The sequence below is a fragment of the Spermophilus citellus genome, assembly GCF_964194105.1.
Source record: "Spermophilus citellus genome assembly, chromosome: 1".
In the NCBI taxonomy this organism is placed as follows: domain Eukaryota; kingdom Metazoa; phylum Chordata; class Mammalia; order Rodentia; family Sciuridae; genus Spermophilus; species Spermophilus citellus.
Genome location: NC_138182.1, coordinates 151,518,496 through 151,537,324, shown reverse-complemented (window position 1 = coordinate 151,537,324; position 18,829 = coordinate 151,518,496). Strand labels below are relative to the sequence as shown.

General features: G+C 45.1%; 1 protein-coding gene across 5 annotated transcripts in view; it reads right to left on the bottom strand.

Annotated features, from left to right (window-relative positions):
* The window catches only part of TBC1D9B (TBC1 domain family member 9B), a 49,637-nt gene extending 30,808 nt beyond the window's left edge, over nucleotides 1-18,829 (bottom strand). For 3 of the 5 annotated variants that reach the window (XM_081282189.1, XM_081282190.1, XM_081282191.1), the window contains exons 1-5: nucleotides 18,626-18,829; nucleotides 15,174-15,284; nucleotides 9,981-10,099; nucleotides 3,088-3,316; nucleotides 1,773-2,031 (exon numbers count right to left, since the gene is read on the bottom strand). In XM_081282189.1, the coding sequence (XP_081138315.1) occupies nucleotides 1,773-2,031; nucleotides 3,088-3,316; nucleotides 9,981-10,099; nucleotides 15,174-15,284; nucleotides 18,626-18,743 (836 nt within the window). In that variant the 5' untranslated portion in view covers nucleotides 18,744-18,829. Of the gene's footprint in view, nucleotides 1-1,772; nucleotides 2,032-3,067; nucleotides 3,317-9,980; nucleotides 10,100-15,173; nucleotides 15,285-18,625 lie in introns of those variants that run through there. The other 2 variants (XM_081282192.1, XM_081282193.1) reach the window with 2 other exon arrangements.

Genomic DNA, 18,829 nt, shown 5'->3' with positions numbered 1-18,829 from the left:
GACAAGAGTCAAGGCCAACAGGAGGCCACGGTTTTCCATGTGGAATTCAGGATCCTTGGGGTTCTACAGTAAACAAATCATGCCTGGAGATTTTAGAATTCAATTAAAGATGCATGTTAAGCCAGGAATGGCGGTGCACACCTTAATACCAGTGGCTCAGGAGGCTGAGGCAGGAGGATCCCAAGTTCAAAGATAGCCTCAGCAATTTAGCAAGGCTGTAAGCAACCTAGTAAGACCGTATCTCTAAATAAAAAAAGGTTGGGGATGTGGTTCAAGGGTTAAGTGATCCTGGGTTCAATCCCTGATATGTTTAAAAAAAAAAAAGATGCATGTTAAATGACCAAGTAAAATATGGAACACTCATATGACCAGACAAAAAATGGTAGCACATAACATGTCCTTTCAAAGGACATCTGGAGGCTGACCTGGGCAGTGTGTGACATGTCACTCAGTATTGACGGGCGGCAGTGCCCAGAGATCACTGCACCCTGCCTGACTCATACCCAGCATGTTACTAGGCCTGAAGCAATGTCTTCAGCCTGGGAGGACTTCACATGCCTTGAAACCTAGACAAGTTCTCCTAATGGGGAGAAGAGGAATTAAAACCAAACCATGTGATAGCTGTGCTTAATAGAATCTTATTTGTAAGTTTGATGGCGATGGGAAGTGGCCTGGCATCCTGGCCCTCATCCCTTTTGTGACTCTGTCCACATAAACATCTCTCTTCAGTCCCAAGAGAGCCTCCCACTTGCCTTGGGCTTATGGCAGACTGACAAAAGAGCTGACCAAGAACCCTAGCTGAGAGTGCTGGAAACTGCCAAGTTCCAGCCCTGCTTGTTTTCTTTCTGGAAGGTCCTAAAGGGTACTCCATCACTTGTATCAAGAGAGTGACATCTTGCAAAACATTCTGATCTGGAAGGTGCACTGTGGGCCTATACCATGATCTGTGAATGAAACCTAGGAAACAGGGTGGCTGGGATGAGGTCTCTGAATACACCAGTGTGAATCTGGGTATGCCCACCATAGCTGTGGTACTTGGAAACTTCTGAGACCTTGGCCAGTCTTGCAGGTTTCTCATGAGGCTACAATTTGGGACTCAAATGAAAGTGATCTGTAGAGGCCAGCCACCATGATCTCTCTCTCTACCAATCCCCAGAGGACACTGGTGCTCTGACTGCAGTGACACTAGACCTGCACATGGTACATTTCCCCTGCTGGCTTCAGACTCCAGAGGCCTGGGCCCATGGTTATGAGGGGCTGTCTGGCCAAAGGTCTGGAAGAGAACTGTCCATCTCAATGGGATAGAGGCTATATACCCTAATTCACTAAACCTTCCAAGACATAGCCTCCTCAGGGTCCTCAGAGCACCCTGAGATGGTTCACATCCTGGCTTGACTGTTCACCAGCTGACAGACTTCTCTGAAACTTAGGTCTCAGACCAGGACACTAGGGATGGTAAGAGTACCTTCCCATTATAGGGCTGTAAGAAGGAAAGTGGGAGGAAACTTCCACATTAGTGGTATCTGTCGTATTTCCTAGAGATACTGGTATTTGGAGGCCAATATCCCCCCCAATGCGATACTGCAATGACCTGTTTACCTGGCCTCCTTCTCAAATGGGGAACTTATGAGGGCTAAATGCAGAGATTCTTTCTAGGTCTACACATTCAGTCAAGTGCCAAGCAACAGGCAGGGTCAGTGGATCTGGATTAGGTGTGCCCACTCTTACTTGCTGTGGGACCCTCCTGTCCCCTAGGAAGGCAAAGTACCTACCGCTTCAGAGCTGAGATGTTTCTGTGTGGCCGGATGGGCCTGGGAAGGGCCTTATCCTCCAGAAAGCCCTTGTTGTCCAGCAGCTGCCGCATCGCCAGGTTGGCCAGCTGCTCCATGAGCTTGAAGGTCTCACTGATGTTAAGGAACATGGAGAAGAAGAGCTCCTGGTCCCGTGTGTCCACACGGATGCTCTCAGGGAAGAGCAGCGTGGCATTCTTCTCCAGGCGTGTGACGTCCACCCACTGTACCACAAGACTCACTGGACACCAACAACGCAGATGCACCACTGATTACAACTGAACAAGGTGAAGTTTCCTGATTCTCACTTGTTCCTAGAACCCCCCAGAGGGAACTGCTCCTTGAGGACATCATTTACTCCTCAGTGCCTGAGCCTGGCTGTGCTGGGACACAAGCTCCATGTGGAGCGACTGGGCCCCAGGGATCTCCACTGCCTCCCAGACCAAACACACTTGATGAATATTTGCTCCATGAATGACTGAGGAGTGAAAGGAACTAATGTGCAGAGGTGAACTAGCTGAGACTCTGCCACTAAGGAGCTCCACTGACTGGGACTACAGTGATATGTGAACCAAGTCACCACATGGTACGGCCAAACACGGGGAAGGACACTGGCCCCTGCCTCACAAGGAGGTGACTGATCATCACAGTCCTGACAGGTAAGCAGTAAGGGCAGGAAGGCAAAGGGCGGCTGTGGAAGGGAGGCGTGGAAGGAAACAGCAATGACTCCTGACAACTGTGAACAGCTCATGGCCTAGGAGCTATTTCTGGGGGTGGCAACTACAGCAGAAGGAGCTGACTGTTAAGCCAGGGACTGTGGCTTGGCATGCTGAAGCCACTGTATCCAGCAGGGAGGGACCGCAGCAGGTGACAGCAGTGACACATGCCCAAGGTATTGCATAACCTGGAAGTACTCAGGGAAGATGTGTGCCCTTCAATAGGCTGACTCAAACAAAATGTAGAAGGCCTGTAAAGTCAGCATGTAAGAATCTGACTAGTGGGTTGTAAACGTGGTATGTGCCTGCTCAAAGCAGGTGTGTGCCTGGCTCAAGTCTGGGTGTTCCTGTTATGAATTGCTAAGGTGACATCTGGGTTGAGAGGAGGGGAAACCCACCAGGGATGCTGGCAGTCTGGAGAGGCAGGAAACTGCCCAGAGGCAAGGTCAGAATAGCCAGGGTATAGAGGAGCTGAGGATGAGGAGGGGCTGGGATGAACAGAGTTGAGGGTGAAAACTTTGCCATGATGCAAGAGGGATGGCATCCCCTGGTTGCACCCACTTGCCTCAGCTGGCGCTCACCTTCCTTCCCCAGCAGGAAGGAGTAGAAGCACAGGTGGTTGACAGTCAGGTAGAGCCAGCCCTGCCGGGGCACTCGGCCTTTCCAGTAGCTGCATGAATAGTAGTTGACTAGCTTCTCCCCCTCAGGCATCCCAAATTGCTTCCGCATCTTCAGCTCGGCCTCCTTGAATTTCCCAGGGTCCTCATCTCCCTGGGGCTGCAGGTTCTTGTTCTCTTCTGCAATGATACCCTGGAGGGAGATAGTGGGACTTGGGCTCACCACACATACTCCTGGCCAAGTCAAAGGGAGGAGCAGAGAGGCCCGGGGAACTCAGGACTCTAGGACTTTCGTTTAAGGGAAATAGGCACAGGTAGACGACAGTTGGTAGCTCTCAGGGAAGGAGGCAGCTGTGCTCTGGCTTGTTTGCCATCAAGGGACATGAATGACAGAAGCCATCTGTGAGCTCTGAGCAAGTTTCCAGAACTTCCTGGATTACCGTCATCATTGGCTCTGAGCAGTGACTTTTAAAATAAACCCATTTTAGTTTAATGTAAACTTGTTAAAATATATCATCCATAAACATGGTTTAAAAATGCAAATACATGTTGAGCATCCTTAATCTGAAAATCTGCAATCTGAAATGCTCCCAAATCCTAAACTTCCTGGGTGCCACCTGACTTCATGTAATAGGTTGCAGTCAAATCACAGACACCCTAAAAATATTGTGTGAAATCACCTCCAGTCTGTGTACATAAGGTATATACGAAACATAAATGAATTTTGTATACATGATTGGGTCCCCTTCCCAAGATACTCATTATGCATATGCAAATAAGCCCAAATCTTAAAATATCCAAAATCTGAAACACTTCTGGTTCCAAGCATTCTGGATAAGGGATGTTCAACCTATGGTAGAAAAGTGTGAAAAGTTAGTGAAAGAGGAGTCTCCCTCGCCCTCTAGCCACCTTCCTGGTTTCCTCCAGACATGCCACATACATGCATCCATTGTTTTTTTTCTTTTCTCCTTTCTTTGCCCAAATGGGATCCTCTGTGGCACTTTCTTTGAAGTGCTTTGCTCTCTCACACCCTGGAGAACATTTTTGCATTGACTCCCTATACTCCTGGGGACACTGATCTGTCCCCACCCCAGATCAGTGAGTTGACTCATGATCCCTTCACTGTGCTTGGGTGCCCACAGGCATCACTCTGGACCATAGGCCAGCCCCAAACCTCCTGGGACAGGTCCTCAGCCAACTGGTTCCAAATGTACATGCTGATTTCCTAGGACAATTCCTGGATTTACAAAAGCATTTAAAGGCCAGGGCTGGTGGCCCGCCTGGTGCTTTTCTGGGTTTCTTGGTTGCCTTATGTCCCTCTTTCCACAGGCAGGAAAGATAGCCATGAGCCCAGGCAAAGATCCCAACATGAGGTCTACTTTGATTCCTTCCATTTCTCAGTACTATTGTTTGAAAATGTTCCCCAGAAATCATGTGTTGGAAACTTAATCCACAAAGTCATATGTTAGTTGTATTTGGAGGTGCAGCCTTTGAGAGGTTTAGATGAGGTGATGAGTGTAGGGCCCCATGAGGGTATTAGTGGCTTTGTAGAAAGAGGAAAGATATTTGCTCTGTCTCTCCATGTAATACCCCCCACCATGTTATGAAGCAGCAAGAAGGCCCTCATCAAATGTGGCCCCTTAACTTTGAACCTCCAGAACTGTGAGCTGAATAAAACTTTTTTATTTATAATTCACCCACTTTCAGGTATTTTGTTATAGCATCAGAAAGCAGAATATGGCACTTGGTTTAACTAGAAAGGAAATCAGAATATGCAAACCTAGGAAAAGCTTTCTGCCTTCTCTTCTCTGTCTAAAACAGAATATAAATTTTCCTTTACTAGAGACAACTCAACTTACCAGCTGAGATGACACCAGAGCACACCAGAGGCATCTGTTAACAAACCTCCTTCCTGTGGTTCCTACCCACCCCACAACATTACCCTCACTTTTTACCCTTGGAAGCCTAAAATCTGGTCCCTTTGTCCTATTGTTTCTCTTTAAATGTACTATTTATTTATGAGGGTGTTTCATAAACCCAAGTTCTAACTAAATGGTCCAGCTGTTTCTCCCTGAGTTTTCCCCTTGTGTTCATGAGATACACATGATGATAAACTTCAGTTTATTTTTATTTTGTTAAACCTGTCTTTTGTTATAGATCCCCGGATAAGAACCTTAAAAAAGCAGAAGAAACATTTTTTTCCCTCTCAAACCAGCACGCCATAGCTGCTATTAAAACATTCCCACTCTCTCAATCTGTCTGTGGTGCCTCCCAGAATGCTCCTGTAGGAAGTAGCTCTCCCTCTGGGAATACAGCTCCCTTCTTATTTCTAAGGCCTGCCTTTGTTTTCTCTTGCCCTCAGTTCCATCCCACTGGAAGATTGGGAAAGTGCCTGCTATGGTTTAGGAAAGTGTTCCCCAAAGGCCATAATGTGTTAAAGATTTGGTCCTATTGGGAGCTGGTAGAACCTTCAGGAGGTGGGGCCTAGTGGGAGGTTCTTAGGTTATGCAGGGGGTGCCTTCACAGGGGATTATGGGACCCTGGCCTCTTCTTTCCCTTTTGCTTCCTGGCTGATGGTGTAATGGTTTTGCTCTGCCACACAATCCTGTCATGATGTGCTGCCTCTCCACAGGCCCAAAGTCATGGGGCTATTGACCATGGACTCTGGAAACTACAAAACCGTGGGCCAAAATAAATCTCTTTCTATAAGCCAATTACCTCATATTTTTCACTGTAGTCATGGAAAGCTGACTAACACAGTGCCCATCGGTAGAAAGCACAAGGCAGCCCCAGACAGCCTTGGTGGGCCAGCCATTGCTAACAGGTCCTGGCCAGGTGGTCATCATGGCTGCCCTGCCCCTTGGGCCACCTTTCTAGATCTCAGTTGGCAGTTGCTGCTCTCTCACTCCCTTCAGCTGCTCCTGGGAGATGCCCAGGCAGGAAGCAGTGGGGCTAGCAATGACCTACTCTGCATTTTCCTCTGCATTCCCCACTGGAGAGCCACACCCTGAGCCTTTGGGTGGCTTTCCAGCCTCTACCCGGGAGTATCAGTCTCTGCCAATAGGGATTAACCAGCCTGGCTCACAGGGAAGTTGCAGGAATGATTAAGGAGTTTGAGATGGGGAGATGATTCTAGATCATTTGAGAGAATACAATATGATCACAACGGTCCTCATAAAGAGACAGGCAAGAATGAAGGAGCCACAAGGAGATGACAATAGGAAGAGAGGAGAAGAGAGAGGGAAAGATTGATTCCTCTGAGGATGTTATGCTTCTGGCATTGAAGATGAAGGACAGGGCCAAGAAGCAAGGAATACAAGTGGCTTCTACAGGCTGGAAAAGGAAAGGATACAGATTCCCTTAGAGCTTCCAGAAGGAACACAGTCCTACCAACACCTTGACTTCAGCCCAGAAAGATCACTTTAAACTTCTGACCTTCAGATAATAAATTTGTGAGTTTATTTATTTATTTTTGCAGTGCTGGGGATCAAACCCAGGCAAGTGCTCCACCACTGAGCTAAGCCAGCCTAATTTGTGTTGTTTTAAACCATCAGGTTCATGGTAACTTGTTATAGTAGCAATTGGAAATGAATATGTATTATTTTTAAAAAGCATCCATTTTGTCAAAATTCTTAAGTTTATTGGTTTAAAGCTATTTATGGTATTGGTATTGTTTCTCTCTCTCTCTCTCTCTCTCTCTCTCTCTCTCTCTCTCTCTCTGTTGCTGGGAATTGAACCCAGGGTTTCACACATACTGAGTAAGTGCTCTCCCACTGAGCTATATCCACAGCACTGGCTCCTTATTTTTTAAACAACTGCTTCACTAGGTATGGAGGTCCCATCTGTAATCCCAGCAGACTTGGGAGGCTGAGACAAGAGGATCATGAGTTTGAGGTCAGTCTCAGCAACTCAGATACTTAGTGACTTAGTAAGACCCTATCTCAAAAAATAAAAAAGCCTGGGGATACATATAGCTCAATGCCTCTGGGTTCAATTCTAGTATCTAAAACAAACAAATAAATGCTCTGCTTCTGTGTAAGTGCTCTTCATATTCAATTTCCAACATTGCTTACTGGAGGGTACACTCTTGAGTCCTGAGTCACTTTGCCACAGGCTTTTTTCTATTTTTGGTTGCTCTTCTCTTATTCCCTGGTTTTCTAAGGAATTAACTTTGACCCTTTCTCACTTCCTTCTGTCTCATTTCCTGGAATTCTTTTCTAACCTACTGAATTGGACATCTGGCTCATTAACTTTCGTTCGTTCTTCTTTCATGAGATTAAAGACTTTAAATTTCCTTCTATGTACTGCTTTTGGTGCATCCCATAAATTCTGATGTATATAGTAGTATTTCTATGATCATTCAGCTCTACATTTCCTAATTTCTATTTGCTATAGTTTGGATCTTAAATGTCCCCCAAAGGCCCATATGTTAAAGGCATTACAGGGAGTGTGGCACTACAGGGAGGTGGTGGAACATTTAAGAGGTGGGGCCTAGTGGGAGATCTTCTGGTCTTTGGGGGTGCGTCCTTGAAGGAGATATTAGGACCCCTGGCTTCTTTTTCTTTTCTTTTGTATGAGGCAAAAAGCTTTGCTCTGCCATGCCTTCCAACCATGATGTGCTGCCACTATCCCAAAGCAACTGGGTCATGGGCTGAAACCTCCAAAACTCTGAGCCAAAATAAACCTTTTCTCTTTACAAGTTGACTATCTTAGATATTTACTTACAGTAACAGAAAGATGACTAACAGACCATTTGTTCTTTAACCTTATGTCATTAAGAACTTTTGTTTTGCTGATGAGTTTGTTTATAGAGGCATCAGGTATGTTTCTATTATTATCATTGCTCAACTTTCTTGCTGGGATAGTAAAGGCTGGCCTCTAACTTCTTTGCCTGTTTTTTGCCTGTTTTCCTGGAATAGAAGGCAACATGGGTCTTGAACTCCAAACTGCACAGAGAAGAAGAGCTGAGAAATTAGACCTGTCTCCCCAGGTCTACAAAGGTCTGGTATCACAGATTTATAAGGGATGCCTAAAGTGACTTGGAACCATAAACTGTGATCTAGTAAGAGCCTCCAGGAAATCTAATGTAAGGCAATAATCTAACAGAAAGAAGAAGACATTCAGATAAATGCTCATGATAGGGTTAATCTTCCCCAAAGAGAAAATAACCTAAATATTACCCTATCAGTTTATCAATGTCACAATTTTTGTAATTATTATTTTTATGGGTGCAAAATATTCCAGTATGCATACCATGTATGCCTTAATAAGTTCCACGAAAATAAAGCACTTAGCTAACCAAGCATATAAAAAGTACTCAGTAAATCCTAGCAAGTATTACTACTCTCATTTTTTAAAAATATTTTTTAGTTGAAGATGGAGAGAATATCTTTATTTATTTTTATGTGGTACTGAGGATTGAACCCAATGCCTCACACATGCAAGGCAAGAGCTCTACCACTGAGTCACAACCTCAGCCCTATTACTCTCATTTTTCAGAGGAGAGAACAGCTGTTTTTCTCTCTTATCATTGGCATGGAAGGTATTTTTTCAGTGTTTTTGCTAATTCAGCATTGCAGGGACTATCCTGATCTATGTGTCATTCTGCATATATGAATAAACTATAGGGTAAACTCAAAGGAATAGATTTCCGGGTAAAGGATATGTGCCTTTAAAAATAATGTTAGTTATTTCATTTCCAATTTCTTCCTGTTAGTCAAGGTACTGGAAAACACAGTTGTATAGCTGCATATTTGTTCTAAGGCACTTTACAAGAAATAGAAACTTTAAGCTAAGCTTTGTTCTGACTGCAATGGCTATTCAGGATAAGAAGGGGCTTTACATTAATCAGCTTTCTGTTACCATGACAAATACTTGAAATAATCAATTTATAAGGAGGAAAGGTTTATTTTGGCTCATGATTTCAGCCTATGGTTCCTTCATCATGTTGCTCTGGGCCTATAGTGGCCCAGTGCTTCACAGTGGGGAGCATGCGGTGGAGGAGGCTTTGTGGAGCCAGGAAGCAAAAAGAGAAGAGGGGCCACGTTCTCAATATCCCCTTTCAAGGGCACACTGCAAATAACCTAACTTCCTCTCACAAAAGATTCCACCATGTCCTAATAGCATTACAGGTTGGCAACCAAGCTTTCAACACATGGGCCTTTGGTGGATAGTCAAGATCCAAACTATAACTAGGAGCAGTGTGTTCAACTGCATCTTACAAATCTAGGAGAATGAGAGCAGTCATTTTAATTTCCATCTCTGTAAAATGGGAATAAAATCTATGCTGTTTGGGGCTGGGGATGTGGCTCAAGCGGTAACGTGCTTTCCTGGCATGCGCAGGGCGCTGGGTTCGATCCTCAGCACCACATAAAATAAAATAAAGATGTTATGTCCACCAAAAACTGAAAAATAAATATTAAAAATTCTCTCTCTCTCAAAAAAATCTATGCTGTCTGAAGATAAAATAAGATAAACAGTTGTACATACAGGGGATTGATTCCAGGACTTCCCACAAATACCTAACTCCTTACATGTGCAAGTCCCTTACATAAAATATCATAGAATTTCCATATAATCTATGTACACCTCCTGTATACTTTAAACTGTCTCTAGATGATTTATCATATATAATGCTATAAAAGTGCTATATTGCTATGCTATTTTTTTTTTTTAAGGAACAATGTCATGATAAAAGTCTACATGCTTAGTATAGATGCATTTTCCCCCCAAATATCTTCAAATTGTGGTTGGTTGAATCTATGGAAGTAGAACCAGAGGTCAGAGAGGCTGACCATGTATGAACACTGCCAGCCAGAGAAGGGGAGCAAGAATTGCTAAAGAAATGTAAACCATACATGTATCTTGCCCTTGACGAAGGTGGTGATATCTTCCTCATTGTCAAAGATGGATAGTGTCTGAAGCAAGTTGTTTTCCAGCCATTCCCAGTGTTTTGTGATCTCTTTACGGGAAGAACCTAGGAGGAGGGGTTTGGCGAAGAAAAGAAAAATCATAAAATCACAAGGTCTTAAACATAAATTCAAAGAAGAGATTAAAAATGAGTGACCTAGTTTACTATTTAAGTGACTACTATCTTCAAGATGCTTGTTGATCTTTTCTTTCTTAAACTTTATATATATACAACAAAAGTAATAAACAGTGATGGTAACACACACACACATACACATAAAAACAAAACAAAACAAAAAACAAAAAACCTAACCAACCACCCAAACAAACAAACAAAAATAAAACACCAAGCAATTTAGTAGAGAGCCATGTGGGAGACAAAGCCTTCCCTCCCTCCCTCCAATAGTGGTGATCATCACTGGTCTGTTTGTGTCACCCTAGAAACAGCTATGCATCTGAGAGCCTCCTAAGTGATCATGGTTTTTCTTCCAGTTGAAAGAATTTAATGTGGTCTTTGATATGGATGTGATTATCTGACACAATCAGACTTTTTAGAAGTAGTTTAGCACTCTCCCGAAAATTCAGGCATCCACAGATGCCAACTGGAACTTCCAAAGGGTGTGAAGCCCCTGGCCAGCTGGGCTCTGCTGGGAAAGGAAGTAGTTACCAACCCTTTTCAGCTTTTCCTGGCTGATCTTCTCCCCTAGTATCTGCCCCTCCATCCCAGGAGGTATCCCTATCCTTTGCAGAGAGGGGCCCTGGAGACCTAGCAGACCTAGTGGTAATGGAAAAATTCAGAGAAGGCAGCACAATGCCGTTCCTAAAGGATGGAAGACTGTTTGCTCCCATCAAGGACCTAGAAGAGCAGCCCCAAGAGGAGATACAATGGGCTGAGAAAAGGTCTCTACTTGGCCTGCTCCCCCTACCCTTGCCACTCCACTTTTGGCATGGGGTTTGCAGTCAAAAATTGTTTTATAAATAAATGAACACAAGGATAAGAAGAGAAATGAACACTCTGGACCCTTCTTAGGTGTCCTGCTTGGACCCCCATGCAGGTAAAGTTAATCATGTGGCCTACAGCAAGGCCCACAAAATTGGTATGCGGGGAGTCTTAGCTAGGAAGCAAGTCCAGTTTGACTGTAAATCAGACTTTTTTTTAATCGTAGGAATTGAACCCAGGGTCTTGTGTTTGCTAGTCAAGTGCTCTACCACTGTGCTACATCCTAATCCTGAATCAGATATTTTTGCTAGGGCACCTATCCTTGGTTACCCCATCCCTCCCTATCTGGCAACATTATTTCACCAGCTGAGCATGTGGCCCTGATCCCATTCTTGCCAGACTAGGTTGGTCCCCACCACCTCCTCCAAGCCATTGCACCTGCTCATTGCTCTGTCACAGCTTGGCCTGTCTAGGTTAGGGTTGATTTATCTGTTTTTTGGCATCTGCTCAAGTGGTCCATATAACAAGCAATTCCACAGGAAATATCATTCTCAAGTAGAATAGGATGACCACATGAAAACAACTGCCCCAGCATTACACAATGTACAATGAGTCACACCAGGCAAACAGAATTCCCCTGGAAGTCCCTTAAGTCATCCCAAACTATCTTGACTTTCTCCCCCCATTTTTCTTTGGATTCAATTTTACTTCCTTGACCTGATGTACAAAGGCCACAATCTAGTTGGTAGGGGCAGGATTTCTTTCTTTTTCTCTCTCAGTGAATTTTGAAGTTAAGTTTACATATGATGCAAACTCTAATGTATCATTTTAATTTACACATACATTTCTGGCAGTCTTAGACAGAAGCAAACTTTTGCTTGCAGTATGCATTTTAATTATAAATGTTTATGTTTGTTTGTTTTGCAGTGCTGAGGATCAAACCTGGGGTTTTACACATGTGAAAGTGTTAGAGGTGGCCTTATATGCTCTACCATTGACTATATTCCCAGGCCTGAATGTGCATTTAAAAGGATTATTAGTTAAAAGTAACTCAAATTTCTTCTAATACTAAAGAAACACTTAAACAGTGTCATCTCTGTGAGGCATTGGGAATAAAAGGAATGGAATAGCTAATTGGATTATTAAGTACTATTTGTGTTTCCAGAGCTTCCTGTGGATTATCTTTTTTCATTTTTAGAACATCTTGAAGACAGGTATTATTATTTTCATTTTATTTTGCTTATTTTTTGTGGTGCTAGGAATTGAACCCAGGGCTTCATGCATGTGAGGCAAGCACTTTATCACTAAGCCACATCCTCAGTCCTATTATTTTCATTTTAAAGGATTAAAAGATGAAGCTGAAGCAGAGGGTTAAGTAAGTTACACAAAGTCACACAGCAGGGAAGTAAGTAAACCAGAATCCCAGGACTAGTTGTCTGGCTGTAGAGCCTGCCCTTACCTTGGGGAGCTCCCAGTCTAACAGGAGAGACTTACATATAAAAGTGCTAGTGGAGACTTATCAATTCCAAAAGAGTAAGAAGGAAGGATAGCTTACATGGGTGTGGGGAATCTGGGAAGATTTTCTAGGAGGTGACAATTGGGTAGAGTGTCAACAGAGCAGAGGGAAGTTTGGTGGATGTGGGAGGCACTGTGCATAGTAGCCAGGAGAGGTGTGGTTAGGAACTGCAAGCCCTGCAAGTATGTGGCCTGTGTGAAAGTCAGCTGTGAGCTGGGAAAAGGAGGTCAGAGGGGTGGGAATGTAGCTCAGTGGTAGAGCACTTACCTAGCATGCATGAGGCCCTGGGTTTGATCCCTAGAACTGAAGGGAGGGATGGAGGGAGGGAGGGAGGGATGGAGGGAAGGAGGGATGGAGGGAAGAAGGGAAGGGGGAGTAGGTGGACCCCTACCTACAGAATCATGTCTGATTTGGGTGGACTGCTTCTGAGACCCAGCCCAGACACGAGGAGGGAGGCCCAGGCAGAAACCAGGTCAGCTTGTGGTCTGATGTTGGGGAAGTCAGGGTGTGGTATGAAGCTAAGGACTGGGACTCTGCAGCATGGCCAATCTCTTCCTAGAATAAAGCCCTGCTGTCACCAAAGGGACTCCTATGCTGCAGCATCATGCTCTTTTCTTCCTGTCCTTGGGGCTGCTCTTGCAGTTACAGTCCCCTCCACATCTTTATCCCAAGAAGGGGCATTATTGAGACTGAGACGACCATCTTCAGCACCCATTTAAAAGTATCCGGTCTCCTTGTAGCCCAGGCACACACCAACAAGTTCTTGCTCTAGGGTGGTCCCCACCGTATAGGAAGCCCCTTTTTCCTGCAGGCAAATCCTCACTGTCTCCCAGAACCCTACTCTGGCTCTTGAGCCAGCATATCTAGCGTACTGTTAGGCTTTGTAACTTTGGTGTTGAGCAAACTCTCCTTTTTTTTAGTGGTGCTGAGGATTAGAACCCAGGGACTCCTGCATGCAAGGCAAGCACTCTACCAACTGAGCTGTATCCCCAGCCGGAGCAAACTCTTCTTTCTAACCCTTATTAAGTCTATTTAATCAGACAGAGGAGACAATAGGTCACTGTTGTTCAGGGTGATGATGAGGAAGAAAGACTACCCAGGGCAAAGTGCCCACCTGGTAAGAAGCAGCTGCTTCTGTGTTGCCACCTTCCTTGGGTACTTATCTCCTTGATCTTCTCCACCCACCTTCTGAAGCACGGTTCCAGTTATAAGGTCCACAAACTTGCTAGTCTCATTATCTTTTCCAGGCCTCTAAGGAACACTGTTATCCTGGAGGACCTGGATACTGTCACTTCTATCCCAAAGGGTGTTTCAGCACAGTGGTTATAGGGGCAGGCAATCTGGGTCTGAACTGCAGCTCTGTGTGACTTCAGACATTTTTCTTAACCCCTCTGCACCACAGTTTCCTCATCTTCAAAACAGGGCCAATGTTCTTGTGAGGGAGTAAGGTAAGGGCCTAGCCACACTGGAAGTGCTGTCTGAGCACTGGCTACAAGTGTCATTTTATCAGAGCAACCTTATAACTGTCATTTTATCAGAACAACTCTGGTCTAGTCAGTGCCCACTGAAAGGAAAGTTCCCCCAACATTCTTGGGAAGGGTGGGTTCACTTCCTCCTAGTACAACTCCAGTGGATTCTCATTATTCATGGTAGTTTTTAAAGTCTGTAGTTCCTTGAGCACTGAATTAATACTGGACTATTATGCCAAGGGAAATGAAAGGGTAGGCTCTTACCAGCCTCTGATCATGTTTTCATCAACCAAGCAATACATAAATTTGTTTTATGTGTTTCTGTTTAAAGACACTTTATTTAGTATTTATTGTTGATTCATTAGCATTGAGCTCATGATCAGCAGCACTGCAACTCATTCCTAAGGAATGTGTAGATGTTCCTAAACTTCTCTAACACACATTTTTTTTTTTTTCTGTAAGACACATCACAGTCTTGCACTCTGGTGTTTGCTTGGGAGCCTTTTATGTGTATATATGCAGTACTAGGGATGGAATCCAAGGCCTTGTGCACACTAAGCAAGAGCTCTACCATTGAGCTACATCTCCAATCATTTTTTAAAATTTTATTTTCAGAAAGGATCTTGCTAAGTTGCCCAGGCTGATCTCAAACTTGTGATCCTTCTGCCTCGTCTTACCAAGGAGCTGGAATTACAGGCATATGTCACCATGCCTGGCCTGCTTGTAAGTCATTTTAATCAGTGAATAATCACCAAAAAGCATAAAAATGTCAAAACATGTTACATAGACTGTGAAAATGCTACCTGTATACAATATGAGGTAGAGGAACACCTTAATCCACCTCAGCTGGGGATGTGCACACTATGTGACTCAAAAATTTTTACCACTTTGCACATACACATGTAAGGACACCTTTTCTTGAGAAAAGGTGAATATAAGAATGTGGACACTGCTAAATCCTGAGCCTGAGCCCTTGGCGGGGGTTGGGAGGGGCATGGGGCTCCATGGGGCTGTCCTCTACTGACCCTGCTCTCTATGAACAGTGAAGTTGCCTTCATACACTAGAAGCAATGGCTCCTCTACTTCCCTCTTGGTGGCCTGGCTATTATCTCAGTGAGATGTAGTATGGGATTCTTAGTAGGCACCACCCTGCCCAGAAATACCAGCTGTATGTCCTTTCCCTCCCACATGTGACCTCATGACTCAGAGCACCTACCACATGCCACTGTCCAGTAGACCTGTGAGTCCTGGGTCTGGTGCAGGATGCGGTAAGGGGCCACACGGGCACTGGAGTCCAGCACCACATCTAGGGTGCCCACGAGAAGACCTGGGAGCAGGGCAGAGAGATGTGGAGGGTGAGAGGTCAGCCGTGCTGAAAGGTCCCTGGAGCTGAGCCTAGCCAGAGGTCATCAGGATGGCAGCCCCAGTACAAGGAAATAGACACATTCTGAATCATCACCTCCATGGGCAAACAGCTTCTCTTTTAAAGATCTTTGGCCAGAGTCTAAGGTCTTAAAAAAAAAAAATCCCTTCCTACTTTGTCCTGGAAACATCTGTTTATTCTCTTGCTTCAAAAACACTTGCAGGCAGGAGCACAATCAAGTTTTCTTTCTATTTTTTTATACTTGGGATTGAATCCAGGGGTACTTTACCACTGAGCTACATTCCAGCCCTTTTGAGACAGGATTTCACTAAATTGCTGAGGCTGGCCTCTAACTTATGATCCTCCTTGCCTCAGCCTTCTAAGTCATTGGAATTACAGGTGTGTGTACCTGGCACACATGTAGGTTTGACAGAACCCAAAGTTAAATGATCCTGAGAGGTCCTCTTTCAGAAAAACATAAAATTAGGTTTGAAATCAAGTATTTATTTTATCTTTTTTTTTAATATTTATTTTTTAAGTTTTAGGTTGACACAATATCTTTATTTTACATTTATGTGGTGCTGAGGATCAAACCCAGTGCCTCGTGCATGCTAGGCGAGCACAGGACCACTGAGTCACAACCCCAGCCCCATATTTCTTTTATCTTTGTGTGGTACTGGGGAACCCAGGGTCCCAGGGCATGTTAGGCAAGCATTCTACCACTGAGCTATATCCCCAGCCCCAAGTATTCCTTAGAATAAGAAAATACAAATGCAAATTAAAATATAAAGAACAATATCACAAAGTTCAGAAAAATAACAATGTGTTTTATTAATTGCAAGACACATCTCCTAATATATCCCCTTCCCTCCAATATTTCTGTCATAGAACTCTGGTTGCTTCTTACAGGACAATGATTTTGTAACATCACCTTCCATATCAAGAACAGGAGGACAATATTGTCTTTTTTTCTGGCATGGGATTACAAATTTTTATTTCTGAAAGGTTAGGGAAGTTTCTTCCAACCTCAAAGCCACGGGCTAGAAAGGACATGTAAATTTTTAGAATTGCTAAATTTGGGAAAACACTGATTCTGTTTCTTTATCTCTGAACTAAGGCATTTTAGGACAAGTTTTCTTTCTTGTCACATATACATACCCGGTTTGTAGTAGTGCTATCTCTGCCAAGGTCACTATTTCCTGACAAATCAGCAGGAAATATATATATTTTCTAACACTGTTTGTCTGATTCATTTCTCTTCATAAATTCAACAATCAACCAATCTAAAACCCTATTCACTATTCCTATTTGAAAAGTATTTCTTCCTTTTAATGAAGTGATGCTTTTGGTATGCTGAAAATACATTGTTGCCATCTTCCTGTTGATGCTAGAAACAATTTCTATTGATTTTATTACTCAAGTTTTACAATTTTGTCCCTGACATATTCATTTTAAGATCCAATCTTTAAAAAATACAATGAACAATTACACTCCCCCCCCCCCAAATGTGTAAGTTGCAAAAGGGCATATTTAAACTTTAACAGTTTGGAATAAACCTTTTTTTGTTGTTGTTGTTCATGTTGGTGCTTCTTTTCTGATCTCTGAAATTTTATTTTAGAGTCTCTAAACTGTTGGCATAACCACATAAAAAGATCCGAAAGCTTTTTTTAAACAGACTGATCATTTGTCACACTAGACTCTTTAAAGAAAAGTTCAGGGTGGTAAGGTTTTAAAAGATGACTTGAATAAAACTGGATCACTGATGGTTTATCTCCTGGGAGGACAGAGCTAGGGAGGCCACAATATCTATAATGGCATAAGAAGGCCACGGCAGGATGTACCAAACCCAGCTGGGTGACGGGAGGGGGAACTCAAGGAATGGTTCCTTGAAGGATGGTCTGGGAATTCAGTCTTAGAGGACACAGAGAGATGAATGATGTAACAAGGGGTGTTTGTCATCCACTGTCTCCCTTTCCTCACTGGGCTTGTAGTAGCTTCTGAGGTTAACTCCCACTGAACAGCTTAATTCTCACTGAACAGCTTGGTTCAGGAGGCAGGCCCAGTATGGATCCCTGTGATTCTCCAGGCCCTTTTGAAGGCAGCCTGAAGTACTAAAGGAAGAACATTGAGTTTTCTTGGAAACAGTACAGTCTCTCACACATGAAGAGGTGTGGCCCAGGAGAGGATGACTACAGAGGTCTTCTATTGGAAGCCTCCATCTGCATCTGCCAGGAATGTATCAGCTGAGACACTGAATATCAGAACATTTTACAGAAAATTCTCTTGATAAATTGGAGGATCTAGAAACAGTGGGTCTGCATTCCTGCAGGGCAACACTCAGCACCTGGAGTACCAGCACTGGAGTCTCCCATAAGGCCACCCCTGGATACCCAGCTCAGTTCCAGCAGTGCCAGGTGGCAGGCACTGAAGCATGAGGGGCTTTGGACAACATCTGCTGAAGGAATGCCCAGTGGACTTCCCCCAAGTTCCATATACAACACACTCCAGAGGCTCCCAGCCCAGTCTCCTGTGTGAATGGTGGTCCCCAGACCCACAAAGGGCTAGCTCATAGGAACACCCTGTACTGGTAATTAGGTAAAGCCATGGGTCAGTAGCTCTGATGTCACCAAGGAGCACAAAAGGTAGGTCAAGGATAGACGGAGAGAAGGGGGGCTGAGGCCAACAGCAGGGATCTCTGATCTTTATAAAAAAAAAGGCAATTTTTTAGTGAATTGGTAATATCGACAGAGGCAAAAGAAAATGTGTGCTTGTGTCACTTGGCCCTCAGCAGCACTTAAGGAAACTGAGGCTGACGCAGAGGCAGAGTATTGGGAGGTCTCGCTGATTTTCAGCTCCTAAATCCCACACATGCCTTGGCAAAGCACCGGGAGGCTCTCGGGCATGGAATCTCAGCAGAGGCCACTGCCAGTCTTCATTCGGTCGCCCTGGGGTCGGCCTCGAAGTCTCCGAACCGACCACCTAGCCAGAGCGCATCTGCCTTGCTCGAGCCCCCAGTCCCCATCACGACCTCCCGCTAGCTCCCCACCTCGAGCCCCCGACGCCCCCGCCCTGTCTGCACCTGCCGCCTCTCGACCCTTCCTGGCCTCGCTTGCGGGTCATTTCGTCCCCTAGGCCTCTCTTGGTCTCGCGCCCCACGCCTCGCCTCGAGCTGACGTGCTTGTCCGCGGCGACGCCGAGGCTGGGCCTCTCCTGGGCGCGTCGGTCCCCGGCCCCCGCCGCCGGCGCGCCCTCCCCGCCCGGCCCAGCGCGGCGCCTGCAGGCCAGGCCGCCCGCGCGCCTCTCACCGGTGAGGCCGCCGCCCTTGCCGTGGCCCCGGCGCCGCTGCAGCACGAAGAAGGGATTGGCCCGCTCCGTCACCCACAGCGCGTTGGCCACCAGCACCTCCTCGGGACCCAGCCACATCGCGGGGCCGCTCGCACCCGGCCCGGGCCCGCGAGGCGGAAGCGCCCGCCGCTGTCGCCGCGCCGGAGCAGAGCGGGCGGGGCGGG